The 23730-nt window shown below is 45.7% G+C and overlaps 1 protein-coding gene across 1 annotated transcript in view; it reads right to left on the reverse strand.

The window, feature by feature from the left end:
* The window catches only part of LOC144890979 (uncharacterized), a 103823-nt gene extending 82796 nt beyond the window's left edge, over nt 1-21027 (reverse strand). The window contains exons 1-4 of the mRNA XM_078772873.1: nt 18766-21027; nt 18501-18638; nt 18278-18409; nt 9728-9905 (exon numbers count right to left, since the gene is read on the reverse strand). Of these exons, the coding sequence (XP_078628999.1) occupies nt 9728-9905; nt 18278-18409; nt 18501-18638; nt 18766-20845 (2528 nt within the window). The 5' untranslated portion in view covers nt 20846-21027. The remainder of the gene's footprint in view (nt 1-9727; nt 9906-18277; nt 18410-18500; nt 18639-18765) is intronic.
* Between the last annotated feature and the right edge of the window lie 2703 nt (nt 21028-23730).

A 23730-nucleotide genomic window follows, 5' to 3' on the forward strand; every position in this document is an offset into this window, starting at 1 on the left:
ACAGCGCGTTCTGAGTATAAATAACGTAACAGCGCGTTCATGTCTGCCCCTTGGTTTAAGATGCACAATGCATTCCGTTTTAAAACTCACAATTGTTCAAATCAGCAAGATTTTCTTTACTATTTTCCCATATCATCTATGCCTAATACACATCCATACATGCAGCACAATTTATATGCTGATAAAATTCAAGTTTATATATATATATATAAATCCATGAGCAGAGTATTCTGGGAAGTCAGTGTAAGACCTCTCCCAAATTTGGATAATTTTGTACTCCCTCATTTCTTTTTATGAAGCTCATATCCATAAATAGCTATTATTCTCATATAAATTCTATCAAAAATGGAATCCCCAAATTACTCACAATTTTACTATTTAATTAATGGCTGCTCATAACCCAGCACATCAAATCTTTATATTCCATCTCCCTTGACAAAAGAGATAATGTTCATAATCAAATTTTATTTCTATTTTATTTTACGGATTCTCTGCATATTCAATCCCATCCACATAAAACTATCCATTTCCAGACAGGCACACTGTCGGTGTCAACAATCTTGTAAGATTGATACACAAAACAATAAAAAACACTAACATTGACACACAAAAAATACACACACACATGCATTATGCGTATTTGTTTGCGTTGGAACTATTATTTACAGATCAAGATGGGTGTCAATTTTATTTCAATTTCATAAAATTTGTCCTTCAATTTTAGAAATGCTAATACACAAATGGACCAAAAGCTTATTCTTAGAAAACCCCTATGATGTCACATTGAAATTACCCTTTCAGTTCCCACAATAATTTATCCAAATTTGACTACACACCCATTTACATGTCAGTCGACCACTGACTTATCAATCGTGTGGAACAATAGTCCGAAATTCCCACCTGATCATCACGTGACCCTTGTCCCTTGGTTTAAAATTTGCAAAGCAATTGTTCCAACTTTGTAAATTTAAAATTGTGTGCCCAACATAAAAGATCCAATTTCGGCATTTGATCAATTAATTATCAATTTGCTTACAAGCAAAAGAAAAAATGAATAATTCTTGCTCCGAAAACTTTTCAGACCCAAGAATCATCGACAGTTATTCATGTTTGTCCAGTAATCTAATTTGTTGAGGCCAATCGTCATTTGGGATTTGTCGCAATGAAGGCCTAATCATTGTCTGAGGTATCGGTCAGCACTGGTACCCTTGATCTTGGTTTCTTTGTCCTTGGTTTCTTTGTCCTTGGTTTCCCTGTCGAAATTGTCTTCTGCTCAGATATGGGCATCTCCTTATCCAGTGTCCCATCTCTCCACAGTTGAAGCACCGGCTTCTGTCGTTACCTGCTCTGTCCACCTGTGCATTTGTATTGCTGGGCTGCATCTCTACATCCCTGAGTTGCCACTGCAATCTCTCGTTGTCTCCTGAAACACGAAAAAATTCTCTGTACCGTCCTTTTTGGGGAGACAACTGGAAATCAGATGGGACAACCGTCACTTTCATTCCTAATTTCGAGGGCAGTTGTGCATTTGTCTCCTCCACTGTATCCTGTATCCTTTTTATTTTTAGTTCTAGATCCGTTATCCGTTCTTGCTGTTCCCGTTGTCTGGATTCACCATCCCAAAGATGGAATGCAAGCCAGTCTACCGTTAGATTCTGTCTCTTCCTGGCTTTCAATCTTTGTTCCAATCTTTCCAATCGACTTCGCTCAAATGTACCATCTCTTGGAAACTCCTCATCATGTCCCTTTGTCCACAAATACCAATTCTCGACCTGCCTTATAGCTTCTGCACCATAACGGTCGTACATATGATGTGTACAAGTACCTTTTTGTGGAATCTCTGGTTGTCCTTGTGTATTCTTGCAGGCTCCATTTCCCATTCTGCCTTTTATCAAAGTAGCGTTGGATGTGTTGTAGTTTGTTCCTCTAAAGCTTCACTCGTACCTCCAGGAAGGGTCTCTCCACCTGTTCACACGGTGATTTCCAGAGAATCTCCCTCAGCCGTGGCTTTTGCACAATCCAATCTCACAGATCAGTATTTGCAGATGAGCCGGAGGGTCAGTATGAAATGGGTGAATCCTCAGGTGTCCGCTCTGTTGACGGGGAAATCACACAATGGTAACCGCACATATATATCTGTATATAAACTCACCACCTTGCTCAATTTTCCCAGGTTGTCTCCACATTGTTAATATCTCGCAAAGATATCAAAGCTTCTTTCTTGAGACCGCATTTTCATCAATCAAACAATCAATATATTCAATTCAATTTATTCAGTTAAATTTATTCAATTAAATTCAATCAATTAGATTCAATCAATTAACAATTCAATCAATTATTCAATTTCAATTAATTCATCAATATTCATCAATAAATCAAATTAATCATTTTGGATGACTCCTTGCATAAGCCCTTTCCCCAATGATGTCAGGACAGGTCCATCCATTGACGTCACCTCTGGTTCGTACCTCATGTTAATTGATGAATCGCCGTTAAATCGCCGTTAAATTGATGAATCGCCAAATTAAATCAAATTAATCATTTTGGATGACTCCTTGCATAAGCCCTTTCCCCAATGATGTCAGGACAGGTCCATCCATTGACGTCACCTCTGGTTTGTACCTCATGTTAATTGATGAATCACCGTCCTGTCCTAGGGTCATATCTGACATATTTCCCCATTTTGCCTGGTCTCCACAAATTTTCTTTGCAACCACTAAAGGCAACTCATCCTTCATTCGTGAGACAGCCAAAATGGATGGCAGATATTAAAGTTCTTTGGGAAAAATATCTCATCATTTTTCTTTTAATAGTACCCAAAATCTCTTGGCAATATAAATTTCGTAAAACTCCTGAAATGGGACTGTCAAATTCCTTCAATCATGCTAAATTTTGAAACTCCATCGCTTGTAATACCCAATTTATCCCATAGGGCTTGAAAGTTCTTTCCCAAGTTCATGCAGCATTCTGCATTTGAACCCTATGATATCATTCATAATAATCATCATGATTTTATAGTCATGGTCCTATCATAATCATCTATTTAAACGAACATTTCCTTTATCACCACAGCTATGTGGTATAATCAACAATAGAATAAAACTGTACATAGCAACAGGCTACCTCATGGCCACTTAGTATACCTATTGACAATAAGTCATAACAATATCGAATAATCATTGAACAATTCAAAAATCGCTTCCACTGCTCTAGCCGCAGCATTCGTTATTTTGTTTGCTCATTCACTATTCCTGATTCGTCATCAAGGATCTCCATCATCACACAGCGTACTTAATTCCGCATTTTAATGAGAATTCAACAGGAATTTACGACTCAAAGGAAAAAGAACGAGCAGACCTTTTGCAGGATGATCGTTACAAAAATCGTTACATATATTAAAGTATTTATAATGTCGATAAATCATATCTTAATTCTTACAAGATTTTGGTTCTTTGAATAAATCACAGCACCGGGAGAACCAGCTCCAAAAATGGATCTTTGTGTTTATTCAGCACCCTAGTAATTGGCTCTTTGTGTACTAATTACACAGCACCCAGGCCCCGCTCATATGGATCTTTGTGCAGCGCTACACAGCACCTGAGCAAAAGGGGTTTCATCTACATTTTCCCTATCCGGTGTACCATCCGTGATATTTGTTTGCTCATTCACTATTCCTGATTCGTCATCAAGGATCTCCATCATCACACAGCGTACTTAATTCCGCATTTTAATGAGAGTTCAACAGGAATTTACGACTCAAAGGAAAAAGAACGAGCAGACATTTTGCAGGACGATAACTGGAATTAGTCGTGAAAATATGTCCAAAATACACAAAAATACACACCCACACAAATAAACAACATTTATTCCGTTTAACAGAACAAACATTTCCTCTATCATGACATGCATGTCTTCAAAATTATATGACCAAGATAAAAAGTAAAACTAATTAAAACTGCGGGCAGTGATAATCCGGGGACCATACCGCTCCATCCTGATTGGACGAGTGCGTGCTAGAGTCGTTAACAACGACAGTCCAGATCCGAGTGTTCAAAATTTCAACTCAATCGATCGAAAAAATGAACGCAGGGATGCATTTTAAAGGTGCAGTGGCACTAACTGAGTTGCCACGAATATGGCCACGAAATTGCCAATATGGCCATCACAAAATATTTTCCTTAATCAATTGGCTCATAGCATAACCAATCTGTAAGTATTTCATCCGAAGATGTATCTCTGAGGACTTTTAATTAAATAAGTCATTTATAAATCAACGAGTTAATTTATTAAATGATTAATCAATAAATCAATATTTTCCTTGACAGCCACATCACTTGGTCAGTGTCATGTCCAAATATCAGCTTCCTTACTCAAAAGGTGCCTGAGTTAATGTAATGTAATTACTGTAATAAGATTACTGCAATTACTGTAATGATTACTGTAATTACTGTAATTACCGGAACTGTAATTACTGTAATTACCTCAGGTAATTACTGTAATGTAATTACTGTAATTTAATAAGAAATGTAATTAATTAAATAAGTACTTCTATAATCGCTCATAATTAAATAACTCGTGAATTCTTATCCGGTTTATTTAACATTTGAGTGTCCCCAAAACGTTGGAGCAAAACGTTGCAACAACGAAAGTAAAACGTTGTAGCGACGTTGTGGAAACGTCAGCAAAACCCAACATTTGAATGTTCCCAAAACGTTGGAGCAAAACGTTGCAACAACGAAAGTGAAACGTTGTGGCGACGTTGTGGAAACGTTAGCACAACCCAACATTTGAATGTTCCCAAAACGTTGGAGCAAAACGTTGCAACAACGAAAGTAAAACGTTGTAGCGACGTTGTGGAAACGTCAGCAAAACCCAACATTTGAATGTTCCCAAAACGTTAGAGCAAAACGTTGCAACAACGAAAGTGAAACGTTGTGGCGACGTTGTGGAAACGTTAGCACAACCCAACATTTGAATGTTCCCAAAACGTTGGAGCAAAACGTTGCAACAACGAAAGTAAAACGTTGTGGCAACGTTGTGGAAACGTTAGCACAACCCAACATTTGAATGTTCCCAAAACGTTGGAGCAAAACGTTGCAACAACGAAAGTAAAACGTTGTAGCGACGTTGTGGAAACGTCAGCAAAACCCAACATTTGAATGTTCCCAAAACGTTGGAGCAAAACGTTGCAACAACGAAAGTGAAACGTTGTGGCGACGTTGTGGAAACGTTAGCACAACCCAACATTTGAATGTTCCCAAAACATTGGAGCAAAACGTTGCAACAACGAAAGTAAAACGTTGTAGCGACGTTGTGGAAACGTTAACAAAACCCAACATTTAAATGTTCACAAAACGTTGGAGCAAAACGTTGCAACAACGAAAGTGAAACGTTGTGGTGACGTTGTGGAAACGTCAGCAAAACCCAACATTTGAATGTTCCCAAAACGTTGGAGCAAAACGTTGCAACAACGAAAGTAAAACGTTGTAGCGACGTTGTGGAAACGTTAACAAAACCCAACATTTAAATGTTCACAAAACGTTGGAGCAAAACGTTGCAACAACGAAAGTGAAACGTTGTGGAAACGTCAGCAAAACCCAACATTTAAATGTTCGCAAAACGTTGGAGCAAAACGTTGCAACAACGAAAGTAAAACGTTGTAATTAATCAATAAATCAATATTTTCCTTTAAAATCCCATTAAAATCCCATATCTTGTCACCCTTTGCATTGTTGAAAGCAATTAATTCCATAACTTAATATTACCTCAATTTATATATACTAGGGCGTGCCCGCACGTACGTGCTTGCCCGTACGTGCTTGCAAAAAAAACATGCGTGCAAACAACAACAACAAAAAAACTTTGAAACCACATGGCAGTAACGACCACAGAACCCCCCTTCTATTTACATGCAATGGTTTGGTCCATTCGCAAAGCCAAAACGAACGACCACAGAACCCCCCCCTCTATTTACATGAAATGGTTTGGTCCATTCGCAGAGCCAAAGCGAACGGCTTGCGAGTACGGTGACCATACCTTGGGACCCACTTGTCCGATTAATTTCAAACCTTGACAAATTTTCCATTCCTTCCCTTCCTGATCTTTCGATGTAGGGCTGGGTTCTTTTTTTAGGATCATGTTGCTTCGAGCATTATTTTCCAAAACAGTGTGAACATTAAACCACACCAAAACCTCTGACATCCCACCATTAACACCTATTGTAAGCGTGCCGAATCAGTAAGCATCACCCCTTCTATGAGCCTCGACCAGAGGGTGGTTGTTACTCACAAACACTCGTCGCTAGCTGTTCCATTGTCTGCCGATTCCCACTCTGCTGTTTTTGTCTCATAATCACCAAACAAGAACAGTACACATTTCCTGTAATTATCTCTCATAATCAGGATAAATTTGGAACAGCCCTTAAACTAACACCAAGCAGATCAATTTTTATATTTAGGTTGAGGTTTCACACAAACTGGTTAACTAAATAATACAGAATTATTTTTCGTTAAAAAAACAACAGCACTGGTTCCGTGTCACCCATGCTATTTATCTGGCAAATTTCGTCAAAAAAAAAAACAACAGCACTGGTTCCGTTTCCTGGAAGCGTCTTGCAAAACGCTTTGCTTCTTGCAAAACGTCTGCCAATGGGAAGTAAAGGGAGGGAAAAAGAGCGGGAGCAAGAGACAGGGTGCCGGAATGGACATGAGGGACAATGAGGGACAGTGAGGGAGTGTTGGTATGCAATTTTTATCCAATCGCCATCTTTCACAGTAATTCTGGACCGGCATGAGGTGGGATTGTCTGTCATGAATTTATTTGTTGATCGAACGAGTTTTAATTTGTCTAAATCCGACCAGTCGTTCCAAAGATATAAGCCTTTTTGTCGCAATACCATAAATTGGAATGAGGTAAAAATATATATATATAAATATAATTCCCTTTCCCGGTTCCCTGTCGCTCGCCGAGCGCCGAGTAAGTTGCTCGCTCGACGAGCAAGTCGAGTGCTTTGAACAAGTGCAAAAAAAAGAAGTACTTTATACGTGTACGGGTGGGTAAACGAGTGTACCGGCCTTACACGTCCTGGAAGCAAATGGTCGCAAGGTGCACGCTTGCTCCGTTTGCTCCCAGGTCACAGTAAGACCCTTAATGACCAGCGCAAAAATACGTATTTACAGAAATCATTTAGAAAAAAAAAACACGAATAAATTGCTACAGTCGTTTATCGAAGTACCATTCGTGATGGCTCACGCCACCTATCGCGGCATCGGTGCACACGGAACCCCCCAGAACCACCTCCTTCCCCATGTATGTACAAAACTATTTCCAAGTTCGTCATCATATTGGACAAAACAAGACACACTCACCTTTTTTTAAAGACTTGTTCGTACAATTGATGTCAGCGGTGCCTCCAAATTGTAGGGGAATTTGTAGCTGAGAGACTCACAGGACTCCAATGACCGGACACAGGTTTACAAAAGGTCTGGTTTATTAACTGGTTATTCACTTCATTCCATTTACCAAATAATACCGCATAATATAATGGATCAGGTTAACTCTTTTCGCATGGTCCTTCTCGTTCGGCTGATGTTCCTCTGCCACTCCCGTTGGTCAGAGCTTCTGGTAGCAGGTTCTGTCGACTCCACGTTTGCTCTCGTTTATATGGACAAACTGGACTTAATCCCCTCTCCGCTAATGCCCCGAGGTCATGCATGTACCAAGTCCTGGTATCAGCTCGCTCCCCTCCTGTTGTGAGTTCCGTTTACCAAACGATAGGGGGGTGCTTCAGCCAGGGGCTGTGACCAGGTGGACAAGAGATTATCATGTTCGGGCGCATTCCTGACTCATTTACAAACTCGTCTTTCACAGAGTTTGCATGTAAAATGTATCTGCTTTGTTACCAGGTTAATTAATAAGTTACCAGTGCCAATTAATAAGTTACACTGAGTTACACTTCCACACGCTCAAGCGGCTACTCCTAGCCACGTTCGGCCTCACGGATGACGCACGGGCCGACCGCCTCCTGGATCTCCCCGAGCTCGGCGACACGCGCCCGTCGGTCCGAATGGACCATATGCTGTCACTGTTGGGCGATGAAGCCCCCGGTTCTCTATTCCGGGCGCTTTTCCGTCGCCAACTTCCAGCGCAGGTTCGCCTCGCGTTGGCCGGGACCGGGCTAACGGAACCCCGAGCATTGGCAGCCGAGGCGGACAGGTACTTCGCGGCTTCGGATACGCGGGCGAGAGTCGGTGCGGCCGTCACGGACCTCGAGGCTGATGCTGCTGATGCTGCTGATGATGCTGATCCACAGCATCAGCTTACACAGCATACGCAGCATGCTGATACGCCCCTCATGACCGCCGCCACGCCCCGCCCACCGCCGCGGCGAAAACCGCCACCGCGGGGAAAACCGCCAACTCCACCAGCCTGGCGGAGCCAGCCACACTCCTCCAGCTCCACCACCTGGTGCTGGTTCCACGCCAAGTTTGGCCACGAGGCTCGGCAATGTCATCCGCCATGCTCCTTCAACAGGTCGGGAAACGCCCGGGCCGGCGCTCAATAGTGGCGATGAGCGCCGGCCGTTCGAGCAGCCTGCTGTTCATAACGGACACCTTATCCGGGCACCGTTACCTGTGCGACACGGGAGCGCAGGTGAGTGTCGTTCCCACCGGTACGTCAGACAAGCACGCCGCGGGCGGGGGCCCCGCACTGCTTGCCGCGAACGGGACGCCCATCCATACGTACGGAAAATGCTGCCTCTCTCTGCGGTTCGGAGGCAGGTTTTCCGATGGACGTTCGTCACCGCCGACGTGCCCATGGCACTGCTTGGCGCGGACTTCCTGTGCACTATTGGGCTCCTGGTCGACGTAAAGCGCAGACGTCTTGTCCAGGCCGAGACGTTCAGCTCGCTCGCTTGTGCGCTGCCCAGCTCGTCGAGCGGCTTGCCAAGCGGCTTGCCGAATGGTTCGGTTCCGGCCACGTTGATCTGTACGCTTCCGGCAGCAGACGCATTCACCCGCCTCCTCGCCGGCTTCCCGGCCCTCACGTGGCCCACATTCTCTGCGGGGGCCGTCAAGCACGGGGTGACCCATCACATCCCCACCGTCGGGCCACCGGTCTACGCCCGGGCACGCCGCCTCGAGCCGACGAAGCTGGCAGTGGCAAAAGCGGCGTTCGCTACCCTGGAGCGACTCGGCATCGTTCGGCACTCAGAGAGCGCATGGGCGTCGCCGCTGCACATCGTGCCGAAGCCCGGCGGGGGATGGCGACCGTGCGGGGACTATCGCCGTCTCAATGACGCCACCACTCCCGACCGCTACTCCGTCCCCCACATTCAGGACTTTTCCGCCCGTTTGGCGGGCATGTCCTTCTTCTCGAAGGTGGACCTCATACGCGGCTGCCATCAGGTCCCCGTCAGGCCGGAGGACGTCCCGAAGACGGCGGTCATCACGCCATTCGGACTCTTCGAGTTCCTGCGGATGCCCTTCAGTCTGTAGAATGCGGCTCAGGCGTTCCAGCGACTGATGGACAGCGTCCTGCGCAACTTGGATTTTGTCTACGTCTACCTGGACGATATCCTCGTCGCCAGCGCGTCCCGCGAAGAGCACCTACGCCACCTCCGCACGCTCTTCGAACGCCTGGGCCAGCATGGCCTGATTGTGAACCCCGCAAAGTGCCGGTTCGGCGCCGCCGTAATCGATTTTCTGGGGCACCGTGTCAATGTCACGTTCTCAAACGAACAAAGAACAAAGTGTCACGAACAAAGGCGACGTTCTCGCCACGTGCTTTCGGTACCAAGCTCAGGCCGTCTATGATACAGGTGGACGGCCGACGAATTTCCACAGCTGAAGATACGTCTTTCTCCAGATGCCTTGCCATGGCCATCTTTGTTGGCAACATGTGACCTGGATACAAAAAAACAATAACATAAACGTTCTATCAAATTTAATATTCAAATTTGTGTTCTAAAATAAAGTGTCAGTGAAATTGACGAGTATGACAGCTATAATCAGTAATTATATGAAAATAATGTTATCATGATCCGCCATCTTGGATTGACCTACATTCTGCCACTAAGCTACCAATCTGGCATGGCCATCATAATTTTTTACTATCTAGAAATATTAAGGAATAAAAAAAACACTACGGCGCTTTGTCCCTCCGGATGGTAGCAGTTAGCGTCCGAGCTCATGTACTAATGGTGAAGAATGACTTTAAAATTTCTAGTAGCCGGATCCGGATCTTCACCAAAATCGAATCATTTCGTCCTCATCACATACGCTACATCTCTACCAAATTTCGTCCGAATCCATCCACAACCTTTTGAGATATTTTGTTCACAGACAAACGGACAGGCCAACAGACAGGGTTGAAAACATAACCTCCATCCACCTTTGGTGGCGGAGGGAATAGTCAGGTTCACTATGTTTTTTCGTTCAAAATCATGGTAGATTAGCAAACCTATACATTTTTGGAAACGTGATTACATGGAAAATCTGAAAATCAATGTTTACATTTGCCAATTCCGACCAATTCGATTCGACCAATTCGACCAATTCGACCAATCGACCAATTCCATTCGACCAATTCGACCATGCGACCATTCGACCAATCGCTTCGATCGACCATTCGACCAATTCGATCGATTCGATTCATCGAATTCGATTCGATCGACCATTCGACCAATTCGATTCGACCAATTCGACCAATCGACCAATTCCATTCGACCAATTCGACCATTCGACCATTCGACCAATCGCTTCGATCGACCATTCGACCAATTCGATCGATTCGATTCGATTCGATTCATCGAATTCGATTCGATCGACCATTCGACCGATTCGATTTGCCAATCAATTTGACCGACCTTTGCTTGTGTGGAACGGACTGTGAAAACGATGTGGACTATATTGTCGGATACGACACAAAGGACAGCGATGACGAACTCTAAATGGCATATTCTCGTTTTTTTTGGTTTTGCTTTTTTGTTTTTTTTTGTATACTGAATCGAGGCTCGTGAAAGAGCTAACATTTATTTCACAAACAAATCAACCAGACAAACAAAACACACAAAAAGAGGGAGCGGAAGACAAGATGGGGAGAGAAGGGGAAGCACACAACCACAACATTTGAGAGCAGGGAGAAGTGTGGGAGGGAGAGGGCTTGGGGGCAGGAGGCGTGGGAAGGGGGGGGGGGGGGGAGGTATAAAACACAAGGGGACCGAAATTAGCGGGGGTAGAAAAGATCAAGGTTTTGGATGGGGGAGGATAAGAGATGGTGGTGAACAGCTGTTTTAAAGACCTGGAGGGTGGAGTGGGATTGAAGAGAGTGAGGGAGTTTGTTCCAGAGGCGGGAGAAAAGAGGAATGAAGGAGTGAAGGTGAGCAGAAAGTCTTGATTTTGGCAGTTTAACCATAAGAGGGTTGCAGGCAGATCTTGTGCAACCTGTAGGAATATTTGGGGGACAGAGCCCAGAGAGCGCTGGGGGGGGGGGGGGCAAGGCCCGAGAGGAGTCGGTCGAAGACGGAAAGACCACCAACCTGCCTGCGGTGAGTGAGTGAAAGGCCCTGGGAGTTAGCTTCATCGCGGGAGATTCAAATGATTCTGAACGCTTTGGTTTCAACAGCGTGAAGACGAGCTAGGTGTGAGGCAGGAGCACCAGACCAGAGGGGAGAGCAGTATTCCATAGAGCTGCGGATGAAAGCCTTGTATGTGGTGAGGAGCTCAGGTGTGCCAAGGAAGGACTTCACACGACGGAGGATGCCCAGTCGTGTATGTTTGATGCCATTGACTGCCTGTGTATATTTTGTCATTGACTGCCTGTGTCGATGTGAAGTTATACTGACTGCATGTGTATATATGATTTTGCTGACTGCCTGTGTATGTTTGGTGATATGAATTATTGTGACACATTTTGATGTTATTAACTGCCTGTACAAAATGATAACATGTATTTGATTATGCAACTTATCGCGAATATAAAGACAGTATTTTGCAATTCATAACCTTTGATTCGTGTCTTACCATTCCCCATAGCACTAATTTGATACTTTCATTGGATTCATTGTCCCTGAAAATATAGGTTTAGTGTATTTTAAAGTTTTTAGGGTAATTAGAGGCAGAAATAGAACAAAATATGTATTTTACAGTGGCCATTTTGAAAATCCAAAATGGCCGCCATACAGGTATCTCTCCAAATGTAAACATTGATTTTTAGTTTCCTTATGCTATAACCTTTCCAAAAATGTATAGGTTTGCTAATCTACCATGATTTTGAACGAAATATAATTTATTGACATAGTGAACCTGACTAGAATAAAGTCTATCAGAATGGCCTGAATTTCACTTGTAAAGGTTTATTTCAGTTCGGTGAGTGTGTGTGGCCTGTTGCTGTACACTCTGTCTTTTACATATCCCCACAGGAAATAATCAGGAGGAGCCTTGCCTTGTGGCACACGTGTTGTTGAAACCAAAAGTCCTGCATGTAAAGTTCGTTAAACTTTGGAATAACATATCCATACAGCATTTGCTTTGCACTGCACAAAGCGCCTTCCGGAATATTGCACGGATTGACGACGCTTTTACTCGTTAACATTTCCATTTAAGTGTAAATATGCTTCATCTGACACGAGGAGGCATCTAACATGTGCGTCACATTGAAGTTGCTGAAACCAGTGTGCAAATTATGATCGTTTTTTGCAGCATCTCCTCGTATACTGTTTCACGGAAGCTTGCCGACCATTTGTTTACCTGCGCCACCAAACATGGATGGAGGTGATGTTTTCACCCCTATCTATTTGGAAATTAAACTCACCCAATATGTAGGATGAATATGTGAGGGAGATATTCTATCCCTGTACAGAGACAAACGCTGTAAACACAGGAAACAAACATCTGCGCCGGACGAAATAATCGTTTGTTTAATCACGAATTTGCCAGTTTTGAAAGCCTCTTTGCGGGTTTAAAGAAGAGGAAGAAGCGCTAATGCATGGTTTATTCACACAGCAGTTTGAACGGAAACATTTATTATTCTACGGCAGTATAATAAAGCGCGATGCTGCGCGCGCTAATGCTTACGCAAGGAGCAAGCGGACAACGCGGTTCATAAAAGAGTCTTTATTGAAAGTACTCAAACTGCAGCACTAAGCTGCTCAGGGCTGCGCGCCCCGTGTATATCGTGAGGCCACGCCTCTCTCCCTGGCGTGGCCCATCCCCACTTGGTGTGCGGGGTGATGTCACCACGTCAGTGCTTTCGTGTCCGCCACACGCGCCCCCCCAGAATCCCCGCGCACCTGAAGGGTCAGTTTGCGGGGCAAACGGATGACCCGGCCGAAGCGCCCCCTGGCGACTGGCGGCGTCTGGGATGCAGGGATGCCATCTGGGATGCCTCCGGCTGCAGGACCGGGGGGCGGCGTGGCGGCGGGGCTGGGCGGTGCCGGGGGTCCGCCCGCAGGGGGGCGGCCCCGACGCGGGGGTCGGGCCACTGGCGGTGGATGGTCCACGTCGAGGTGGGCCGGCTTGAGGGGGTCTACAGAAACGCGGTCAGGAGTACCGCCGATGTCCAGGGTGAAGTGCTTCGCCCCGGTCTCCAGCACGCGGAAAGGCCCGTCGTACGGGGGCCGCAGTGGTGTCCGGTGGGCATCGTGGCGGACGAAGACGTACTCCGCCGTGCGAAGCTCCGGGGCGACGTGCATCGGTGGGTGCCCGTGGCATGCCGGTGGCACCGGGGCGAACCTCTGGGCGGTCTCTTGCAGAGCGGAGCGCTGCTGTGCCGCGGACCATGGTGCCGTGGAGTCGGGGAGGAACTCGCCCGGCACCCGCAGCGGTTGCCCGAAGACCAACTCCGCCGCGGCGGCGCGCAGGTCCTCCTTGGGCGCCGTCCGGAGGCCCAGCAGGACCCAGGGGAGCCTGTCGACCCAGCCGCCGTCGCGGAGGGTGGCCCGGAGCGCGGCCTTCAATGAGCGGTGAAATCGCTCACACAGGCCGTTAGCCTGGGGGTGGTAGGCCGTGGTTCGGTGCAGCCGGACCCCGAGCCCCTGCGCGACTGGCCCCCAGAGCTCCGAGGTGAACTGGGGGCCGCGGTCAGACGAGATGTCTGAGGGGGCGCCGAACCGGGCGACCCAGGTGGCGATGAAAGCCTGCGCGACATCCGCCGCCGTCGTCGACGCCAAGGGCACGGCCTCCGGCCACCGGGTGGTGCGGTCCACCATGGTGACGACGTGGGTGAAACCCCGCGAGGGGGGCAGAGGTCCCACCAGGTCCACGTGGACGTGGTCAAACCGGCGTTCCGGCACCGTGAACGGGGCCAACGGGGCCTGGGTGTGCCGGTGCACCTTGGCGCGCTGGCACGAGAGGCACGTCCTAGCCCAGCCGCGGACGGCCTTCCGGAGGCCATGCCAGACGAACTTGTCGGCGATCAACCTTTGGGAGACCCTCGCGCCCGGGTGGGACAGGCCGTGGATGGCGTCAAACACCTGGCGCTACCAGCCCGCGGGCACGATGGGGCGAGGACGCCCGAGGGAGACGTCGCACAAGAGGGCCGCGCCCGCGCCATCGAACGGCACCTCGGTGACGCGGAGGCCCGTGACGGCGGTCCGCAAGGCCTGGACGTCGGGGTCAGCGGCCTGGTCCGCTGCCATCCGGGCATAGTCGATGCCGAGGTGGACTGCGTGGGCGACGGCCCGGGAAAGGCAATCACATCTGATGTGATGTCTCAACAAGCCACGAATGACCTTTTTGGCCTAAAAAAACACTGTCATGGAATCTTCAATGCACTCCACTGTTTGTCACACCCTGGCATCAGATCCACTCAGAAGTTGACATCAGCACGTTTCCTTTGGCCAGATGTTAACAACGATAACTCGTGAGTGGGCAATGAATTGCATTCCATGTCAGAAAACTAATGTCCATCGCCATGTCAAATCCCCTTTAAGTACCATTACTACGTCAGATGCGAGATTTGAGCACATCCATATCGATCTCAGAGAACCACTACCTCCATCAAGTGGGTACAGTTACATGCTCACCTGTATTGATTGCTATACCAGTGGTCTGATGCCATTCCTCCACATGACATTATAGTAGACATAGTCGTTGGAGTATTGGTACATCATTGGATTTCAAAGCATGGCACACCACCTGCCATCATCACAGGTAGGGGGCAGCAATTTGAGTCGAATGATTTAGGACGAATCGAACGAACGCCAAGTTTGTTAGGGATTTATCCCCCCCCCCCCCCAACCCCGCAAGGGATGAATCTGAGACATCTTAGACAGTTACAGGAGAATTTATTAGGGTCTCAACATGTACATGGGAAAGCTGCCATTTTCAAAGTAATGACAGCTTCTCGTCAAACACATCAGGCGAGGGTCTTTTTACTCGACAGGAAATAATGAAACTAACTTCAAAGACAGGATGTAAAGAATAACATTGGGGTTGTTTTTGTCAGGGGAGAGCTATCAAGCCGCGTCTTCTCGTCCACTCTGCTTTTGCTCAAGGTCGGTGCCTGAAAGCTTCAATAAGCAGGCCATATTATCACAGGCCAGGGGTTACCCTCTAACCAATAGGAGGGGGAGAAAGGGACTGAGACTCTCGAGAGGTTTTGTGCATGGTCAGACATGAAGGATGCTCTCGCAGTGTTTTTTTCTTGATTTGCTTACTTGGAGTGTTAATAAAACATATTACGCACTCAAATGAAGTGTCCTCACTAAAGTATATTGGTAGATTTTTTTTTTTGAGGATTTGTATTGCATTGAACCAATGGAGTGTCCATGCCATCCTTACATAGGAAGTCTATATCAACTTCCTGATAAGTTACAAGAGAACAACTTCCTTAATAGTGATATACAGTATTTAAATATGAAAATCCTTTGTGGCGTTTCATAGACTATTATACCTCGTTCTGAGAGCTTGTTGACATTCTCAGTAAGTTAGCCAATAATGACTTTCAGTGTCAACTTAAAACCTGGGATGATTATTTCATTCATTAAAAATCCAAGGTGGAGTAGTCCTGATCCACCATTCAAGTTAGCAAAATTCCAATGTCGTTGTAAAAGATGTGAAGCACCTCTATTCTCCCTGGTTGGTGCATGTTTGGTATGTTTTTGGACGCATAGAGGTCAGCCCTTACTCTGACGAACAAGACGTTGGTTTTGGCCCACAGTTGCGACACCACTTTTTGTTTCCAGTAATGATTTGTTCCAAGAAAGTTTCATATATCCCAAGGAAAATGCTAAAGACATGGAGAGCAAGCCTGCTGAGTTTCTGTTCATCCGTGCGAACATGTGGCAGTCATTTTGCCATCACCTTTCTCTCTCCTCGATCTTCAGTGACAACGTGATGCACTGTTGACATGGTATTCCCGAGTCTGCCTTTAAGTTGTGAATCATGATATGCTGATCTTGAAGCAAGAGTTCGTCAATAAAAGAGACATTGTCCTCACATCGTCTGGTGGAAGGCCTGTTTCATAGGTAAACGGTTCCGTTGAGTGGAGAAATTTTGGGAAGAATTGCAAACATTTCTCAGTGTTTTTCATCTTGTGTGTTTCTTCCACATCACCATGGGTTTATATAACAACTTCAAGAGCTCAGGTATATTCTTTCATGAAACTTACTGCCACAGCCACATCCTTTATGTCCTCGATGCAATTAAATCATGAACCCAAACAAATAGTGCGAGAAACTTGGTACCTCCCACAATTATCAGGAAATAATGAGACTAAATGTAATCTGTATTGTGATTGTGAAGTTTTTTTAATTTTAAAAGTTGTAGTAGGGTATCAGAACTTTTTGGTTGATCATGAGTGTTTGCCTTCTTTCTTATACAGCTCATGCCTGCGTATAACATCATTTTCTGGGGGAGTGGTGAAGATTCCTGTGCTGCTGCTGCAGTTCCCCCTGTAGGTTAGAGCAGGAATTTGTTACTTATTCAGGTGCCGTCTGTTCAGGATAACTCGCCTACTCTTCGTGAAGGACACCGTGGGATATTTAACATCCACAACTAATGCTGGCAGTTAGGATGTCGAGTTTAACATCCATCCCATCCGAGCGGCGGCACACACCCTGATGAATCTCCCGACATGTGAAACACCAGGATGACAGTTTATAGTTGGGTCTGGATTCAAACACAGGCGAGACAGCTCACAGAGGAGTGTGCATACCTCTAGGGCCTAGGCCATCCTGCAAGTCCTGTGTTGTGTGTATGTGTTTGAGTGTTCATTTACACTCCTTTGCCGATGAAGTGTTGATGATACTGGCAGAGAAAAGCTTCCGATCCACAGCCAGGAACAAAATTAACTTCTCTCGCTGGGTGATCTACCGCACTAACTGAGGATTTTAAATCCTCAATTTTATACCAGTACAGCGGAAGGGAGCACCATTTACAGGTACACGTTTCTGGCCATTTGCCATCATCAGTGCGAAGACAGCAAGGACAGGCACTCACTATAGACAGGTCCATGCCAGGCAGAAATGGCGCCGTTTTCCAGTCAAGGTTTTCTCAGTGGATTTATATACTTTTGATCATACTCTGTCGAATAAGCTTGTGGGCCACCCTGAAATTTGCCTCAAATCCAAGATGGCGGCCAAAAATCCAAAATGGCCACCAGAATAGCTAAAATAGTATTTCTGAGAGTTGCTTTTACCCATAGATGATTTTTTTTCAACTGATTGTGGCCTATTATGATAAAGAAAGATAACTCAGTCATAACTCAGCCATAAAAATTAACAATCGGTACTTTATTAACAAAATGGCCGCCGGGCAACTTCCGTATTACGGAAACTGCTATAACTTCAGTTCCGAGTGTGATATGATTATAATTTTGGTGTCCAGTCATATGTTTTTGGGGTCAAGGAATCCATATTTGTACTTTTTATTTCAGTGAAATCATTGGTTCATAAAGAAATCTAAGATGGCTGCCAATACTGGCCACCGATGTGGCAGATTCAGTCATGTCTTGTGCTCCATAATATATATTACAATACATTTTGATTCAATTTCTTGGTTTCCAAAGTCTGGTTATCCATTTAGTTGGTTTATCATGACACTAGCTCAATAGATCATCCCCTAAATCATGGATGAACAATAAATCCAAGATGGCTGCCGCTGAACGGCTCCTAGTCAGTTTTGCTTCGTCTACCAAACTACACAGGTTTATAAAATGTATCTGAATTCCCATTCAATATGATCCCCGGCTTTGGTTATGCTTTGGGAAAAATATGTTGTTCAAAAGGCACATAATCCTCAGTTACTAAGATCAAGATCAAGATCACTCTCTTCACTCTGAAAGTCTGAATAAAGTCCACAGGTATCCGAAGAAAGTTGTTCCATGGTGCTCTCCGAATTTTCCCCATCTCCTTGGTACTCTTCATCAACTTCAGATTCTTCTGCTCTTTCTTCTGCCCCACCGATACCTATAAAAAATGTGAATGGATATAGTCGGGATTCAAAACAGTAAATCATATAAAAATAACAAAATTACGATTGCATTTTGGACTTATCTACCTTGCTTTTCTCTTTCTCTACAGTGAACTTCACTGTCTTGTACATGTTTTCTGCTTGTATTCCTGTGTCGCTTCTTCCTTGAAGGCTGGCTTCTCTCTTCTACTGCATCTTCTAAATCTGCATCATACTCCGCGAGACCTGTAAGTGGAAGGTTACACATATTTAATCTGGATGAATGCACTGCCAGTGGGAATACATTGGAGGAACTTTATGACAGGAACGAAAAGCAATGATCAAAGTAATGATATATTTTTAGTATACTTACTTTGAATTTGTCTTTTCTTGCTCTTTTTCTTGGAGAGGCTTGGAGGGAGTTGCGGGCAGGTAAACCATATTGGCCTGATACCATCATCTGTATTTTCCCATCCTCTGTCAGTGATAGAAGGATACTCAATGTTTTGCTTGAGACACTGGTACCACACCCATGCCTGAAGGTCACTCCTCTTGAGGTGTTCATTGGTGCTACTCTCGTCTGGAAGGATGCTGGAACTAGATTTCACCTTTTGAGTGTTGTACGTTCGGATCCTTGTTTCAACAAAGCTTTCTTGTTCACTTCCAGAATACATGCAGGTTCTGAAGAAGCATTTAGCACTGGTAGCATCTTGAAAAGATTGATTTGATCTGCCCAGCTGAGAGAGTAGATGGGATTTCTCTTGTTTCAACATCTTCTTCAATGGCTTGATTTTGCCGATGCGAAATGGGAATGATGTCGTGTCACATCCAGTAATGCTATGATATGCTGGGAGAGTTTGACACACTTCATCTCCAAAATGAGTCGTTAGTTTCTTGACACTGACGTACCGATGGTCAATCTTCATGAACCAGTCTTGTGGTGGTTTGCAGACAGAATAGGCATAGCTCAAGAGGATCAGTACATCTGTATCTGAAGCCTTAATCACAACCGGACCTTCGCACTTGCTTGCATGAAGAACAAGCCTGGTGTCAGCCTCATGATGGTTGCAGGATTCAAGTTGTTCAAACTTAGTTTGCGTGATCAACCATGTATTCTGTTCCTCTGTCACGGTGAGTGGAATTCTGAGTTTCGATCTGACTGAATCACTTTTGAAGTAAGTGACCATAAATTTAATCAGCTCAGTCTTGTTTTCAGCATTATGCAGAAATGCGTCCCAATCTTTGCCTCTGGGCATACTCTGCTCGGGGCTTGTGATGTGGGTTCTTCTACCAGAGATCCCTCGGCGTCGTTGGGTTAACTCCTTTGTAGTGGACGTACAGTAGGAATCAAATATGATCCCAAGCTGTTTTGGGTTTGACTGGCTTGGTGGCATGCAGAATTTCAATAGGGCATCAGTGTATTCTCCCCAAGTCTGTTGAGCCGGGATTGACTTTACAGCTGCCATTCCGTCAATCAGCCAGTTGCTTCTATTTGGCGGTTCCTCTGTAGTTGATGAAGATTCCTCAATAAGGTAGTTCCTCAGCGCTGCTTTAGAACCTTGTCGAATGTCTCGTTCTGGTGTGGCAAGGGCAAGTGGAATAGTTGTCAGGGGGTGTGAATGTGCCTCTTCAGGGGTAGTTGCCTTTCCTACCAACACACCAAATGCTTGTCGATCCTCCTTGAGAACGTTCACTGCCTTTGGATTTTTCTTGACCTTCTCCATGCCCGTTTTGATCTTGAGATTCACAATCCTGTCAAAAATGTTCATTCTGCCTTCTCCAGTAGCCTTGAGTCTAAGGTTAACAAAGTCTTGGAATTGTTTCTCTCCTGCTTCGGTTGATGACAACAATCCACTGACAATACCTTGGTTAATTTCCACTCCAGTTTTCATGTGACGCGCAGAACCAATCAGAAAAGGGTCAAAGTACTTATCCAATTGGATGACTAGGTTGCGAACCATGTTGTCATGCTGCCTCCGTGCCCCTATTGTTGTTTCCTTGTGAGTTGAAGAGGTCAGGATATGCAACCTTTCCTTCAATCTTCCTCTGAGCTTTGCCATTAAGTGACTCGTTTTTATGAACGCATCTGTTGTCTGCTTGCTGGTACTGTAACCGCCTTGCATTGGACCACCCCGGACTTTAACCTCTCTGTTGATTGTGGTCTCAGTGATCAAGTCCCCATGGATCGTAGAAAAGGGCTCGCCAGTCATCGACCCTCCGAATCCATTTTGCAACAGATCATCCCAGGCATCTTTGTGATTCACCTTCAGATTTTGGAGATTGACGTGTTGGAATGTCAGGTACCTAGCATAGTTGATGTGCCCGAAAGCAAAGCACTTTGGAAGAAGCGTTCTCTCTGCTGCCAGGTGTGTTTCAATGCTCTTCTCCCTTACAGCTGCTATGAGGCACAACATTGCTGATACGTCCTTAAGCCTTAATTCGGAGAGCACCATGGAACAACTTTCTTCGGATACCTGTGGACTTTATTCAGACTTTCAGAGTGAAGAGAGTGATCTTGATCTTGATCTTAGTAACTGAGGATTATGTGCCTTTTGAACAACATATTTTTCCCAAAGCATAACCAAAGCCGGGGATCATATTGAATGGGAATTCAGATACATTTTATAAACCTGTGTAGTTTGGTAGACGAAGCAAAACTGACTAGGAGCCGTTCAGCGGCAGCCATCTTGGATTTATTGTTCATCCATGATTTAGGGGATGATCTATTGAGCTAGTGTCATGATAAACCAACTAAATGGATAACCAGACTTTGGAAACCAAGAAATTGAATCAAAATGTATTGTAATATATATTATGGAGCACAAGACATGACTGAATCTGCCACATCGGTGGCCAGTATTTTTTTTTTTTGTTTTTTTTGTTTTTTTTGTATACAAGGTCGAGGCTCGTGAAAGAGCGAACATTAATCACACCGAAAGACAAACCGACACATAAAACATATAACATAGGGAGCGGTAGACAAGATGGGGAGAGAGGGGGAAGGACACAAACACAACATTTGAGAGCAGGGACCGAGAGACATGGAGACATCGAGAGATCTGAGAGAGGGCGAGGGCTTTAGGGGGGGGGGGGGGCGTGGGAAGGGGGCGGTGGGAGAGGTATAAAACATATGGACACTGCCAGGACTTCCAGGAAAGAAGTTGGAATTTCAAACAATGTGGATCTGGGGTGAATTAGCGGGGGTAGAAAAGATCAAGGTTTTGGATGGGGGAAGATAAGAGATGGTGGTGAACAGCTGTTTTAAAGACCTGGAGGGAGGAGTGGGATTGAAGGGAGTGAGGGAGTTTGTTCCAGAGGCGGGAGAAAAGAGGAATGAAAGAGTGAAGGTGGGCAGAGAGCCGAGATTTCGGCAGTTTAACCATCAGAGGGTTGCTGGCAGATCTTGTGCGACCTGTAGGAATATTTGGGGGACAGAGCACAGAGAGAGCTGGGGGTGCAAGGCCGGAGAGGAGTCGGTAGAAGACAGAAAGACCACCTACCTGCCTGCGGTGAGTGAGTGAAAGGCCCTCAGAGATAGCTTCATCGCGGGAGATTCCAATAATTCTGAAAGCTTTGGTTTCAACAGCGTGAAGCCGAGCTAGGTGTGAGGCAGGAGCACCGGCCCATAGGGGAGAACAGTATTCCATTGAGCTGCGGATGAAAGCCTTGTATGTGGTGAGGAGCTCAGGTGTGCCGAGGAAGGACTTCGCACGACGGAGGATGCCCAGTCGGCGACTGGCTTTGGAGGCCAGCTTGGAAATGTGGTTTTCCCAAGAAAGATCATGGCAGATAGTGAGACCCAAAATCTTGAGCGACAGAACTTCTTGGAGAGGATTGTTGAGAAAGTAGATGGGAGGGTTGTCCAGTCGATCTTTTCGGAGAGACATAGTAAGAGTGTGAGATTTGTCAGGATTGAAAGACATGTTCCACTTGTTTGACCAGTCTGTGATTTTGTCCAGGTCTTCAGAGAGTGAGGAGGCAGCAGACTGCCGATCTGAGGGAAGAGGAATGGAGCGGCAGAGAGTGGAGTCATCAGCAAAGAGATAGAGAGGATTTTCGAGAGAGTCAGAGAGATCATTGATGAAGACCAGAAAAAGCACGGGGCCCAGAACACTGCCTTGGGGAACTCCAGCCTGAACAGGAAGAGGAGATGAGAGAAACCCATTCAGGGCCACACGTTGACGACGACTAGAGAGGAAGTCCGCCAGCCATGCGTGGAGATTTCCATGGATACCAAAGGAGGAGAGTTTGGTGAGCAGAGCGGGGTGCCAGACCGTGTCGAAGGCACGTGATATGTCGAGGGAGACAGCTCTAATTTCCTGCTTGGCATTGAGGACCTCCATCCATTGTTGAGACAGCAGAAGCAGCATGTCCAGAGTAGAGTGACCTGGTCTGAAACCAAATTGATGATCAGAGATCAAGCCATTGGAGAAGAGGAAAGATTTCATATCCGAAGCAATGATGGATTCCATGACTTTGCTGATAATTGGGAGAAGGCTGATTGGTCTGTAGTTGCTAGGATCTGTTTTTGCACCTTTTTTGTGCAAAGCGCTGATGTTGGCTGATTTCCAAGCAGATGGCAGTTGACCTTGAGCAAAAGAGAGGGTGAAGAGAACAGAGAGAGGGTGAGATAGAGCAGCAGAGCAGGATTTTAGGACCCGTGGGCTGATGCCGTCGGGTCCAGTTGCAGAATCAGAGTCGAGGGTTGACAGAAACTTTTCCACCTTGTCAGGAGGAAAGGACACGGAGTCCAGGAGCAGCAGGGTACGACTGGGTATGGTGGGTACAGAGAGGGATGGGTTTGGGACACAAGCTTTAGAGGCAAACACAGAGTTGAGGCATTCAGCTTTTTCACGTGCGGAGTCAGCTGTGTAGCCGTTTGAGGTAAGGGAGGGGATGGAGGGGGAACAAACACCAGAAACGGATTTGACCAGACGCCACCAGGATTTGGAAGAGGGAGACAGATAAGAGAGTTCGGTCTTGAGAACGGAGAGATATTGTTTCCTGGCTCTCCTGAGGGTGGACACACACTTGTTTCGGGCTTTGTGAAAGGAAATGAGATTTCCTTCCGTTGGATTTGCTTTCCAGGAGACGAAGGCAAGTTGTTTCTGGGCAACAGCCTCACCACAAGATTCCGTGTACCATGGACGGGAGGAAGGGTAAGACAACTGAGAAGCCATCTTATTGGCAGCCATCTTAGATTTCTTTATGAACCAATGATTTCACTGAAATAAAAAGTACAAATATGGATTCCTTGACCCCAAAAACATATGACTGGACACCAAAATTATAATCATATCACACTCGGAACTGAAGTTATAGCAGTTTCCGTAATACG

Source organism: Myxine glutinosa, chromosome 1, assembly GCF_964187855.1.
Source record: "Myxine glutinosa chromosome 1, kmMyxGlut1.1, whole genome shotgun sequence".
NCBI classification, from domain to species: domain Eukaryota; kingdom Metazoa; phylum Chordata; class Myxini; order Myxiniformes; family Myxinidae; genus Myxine; species Myxine glutinosa.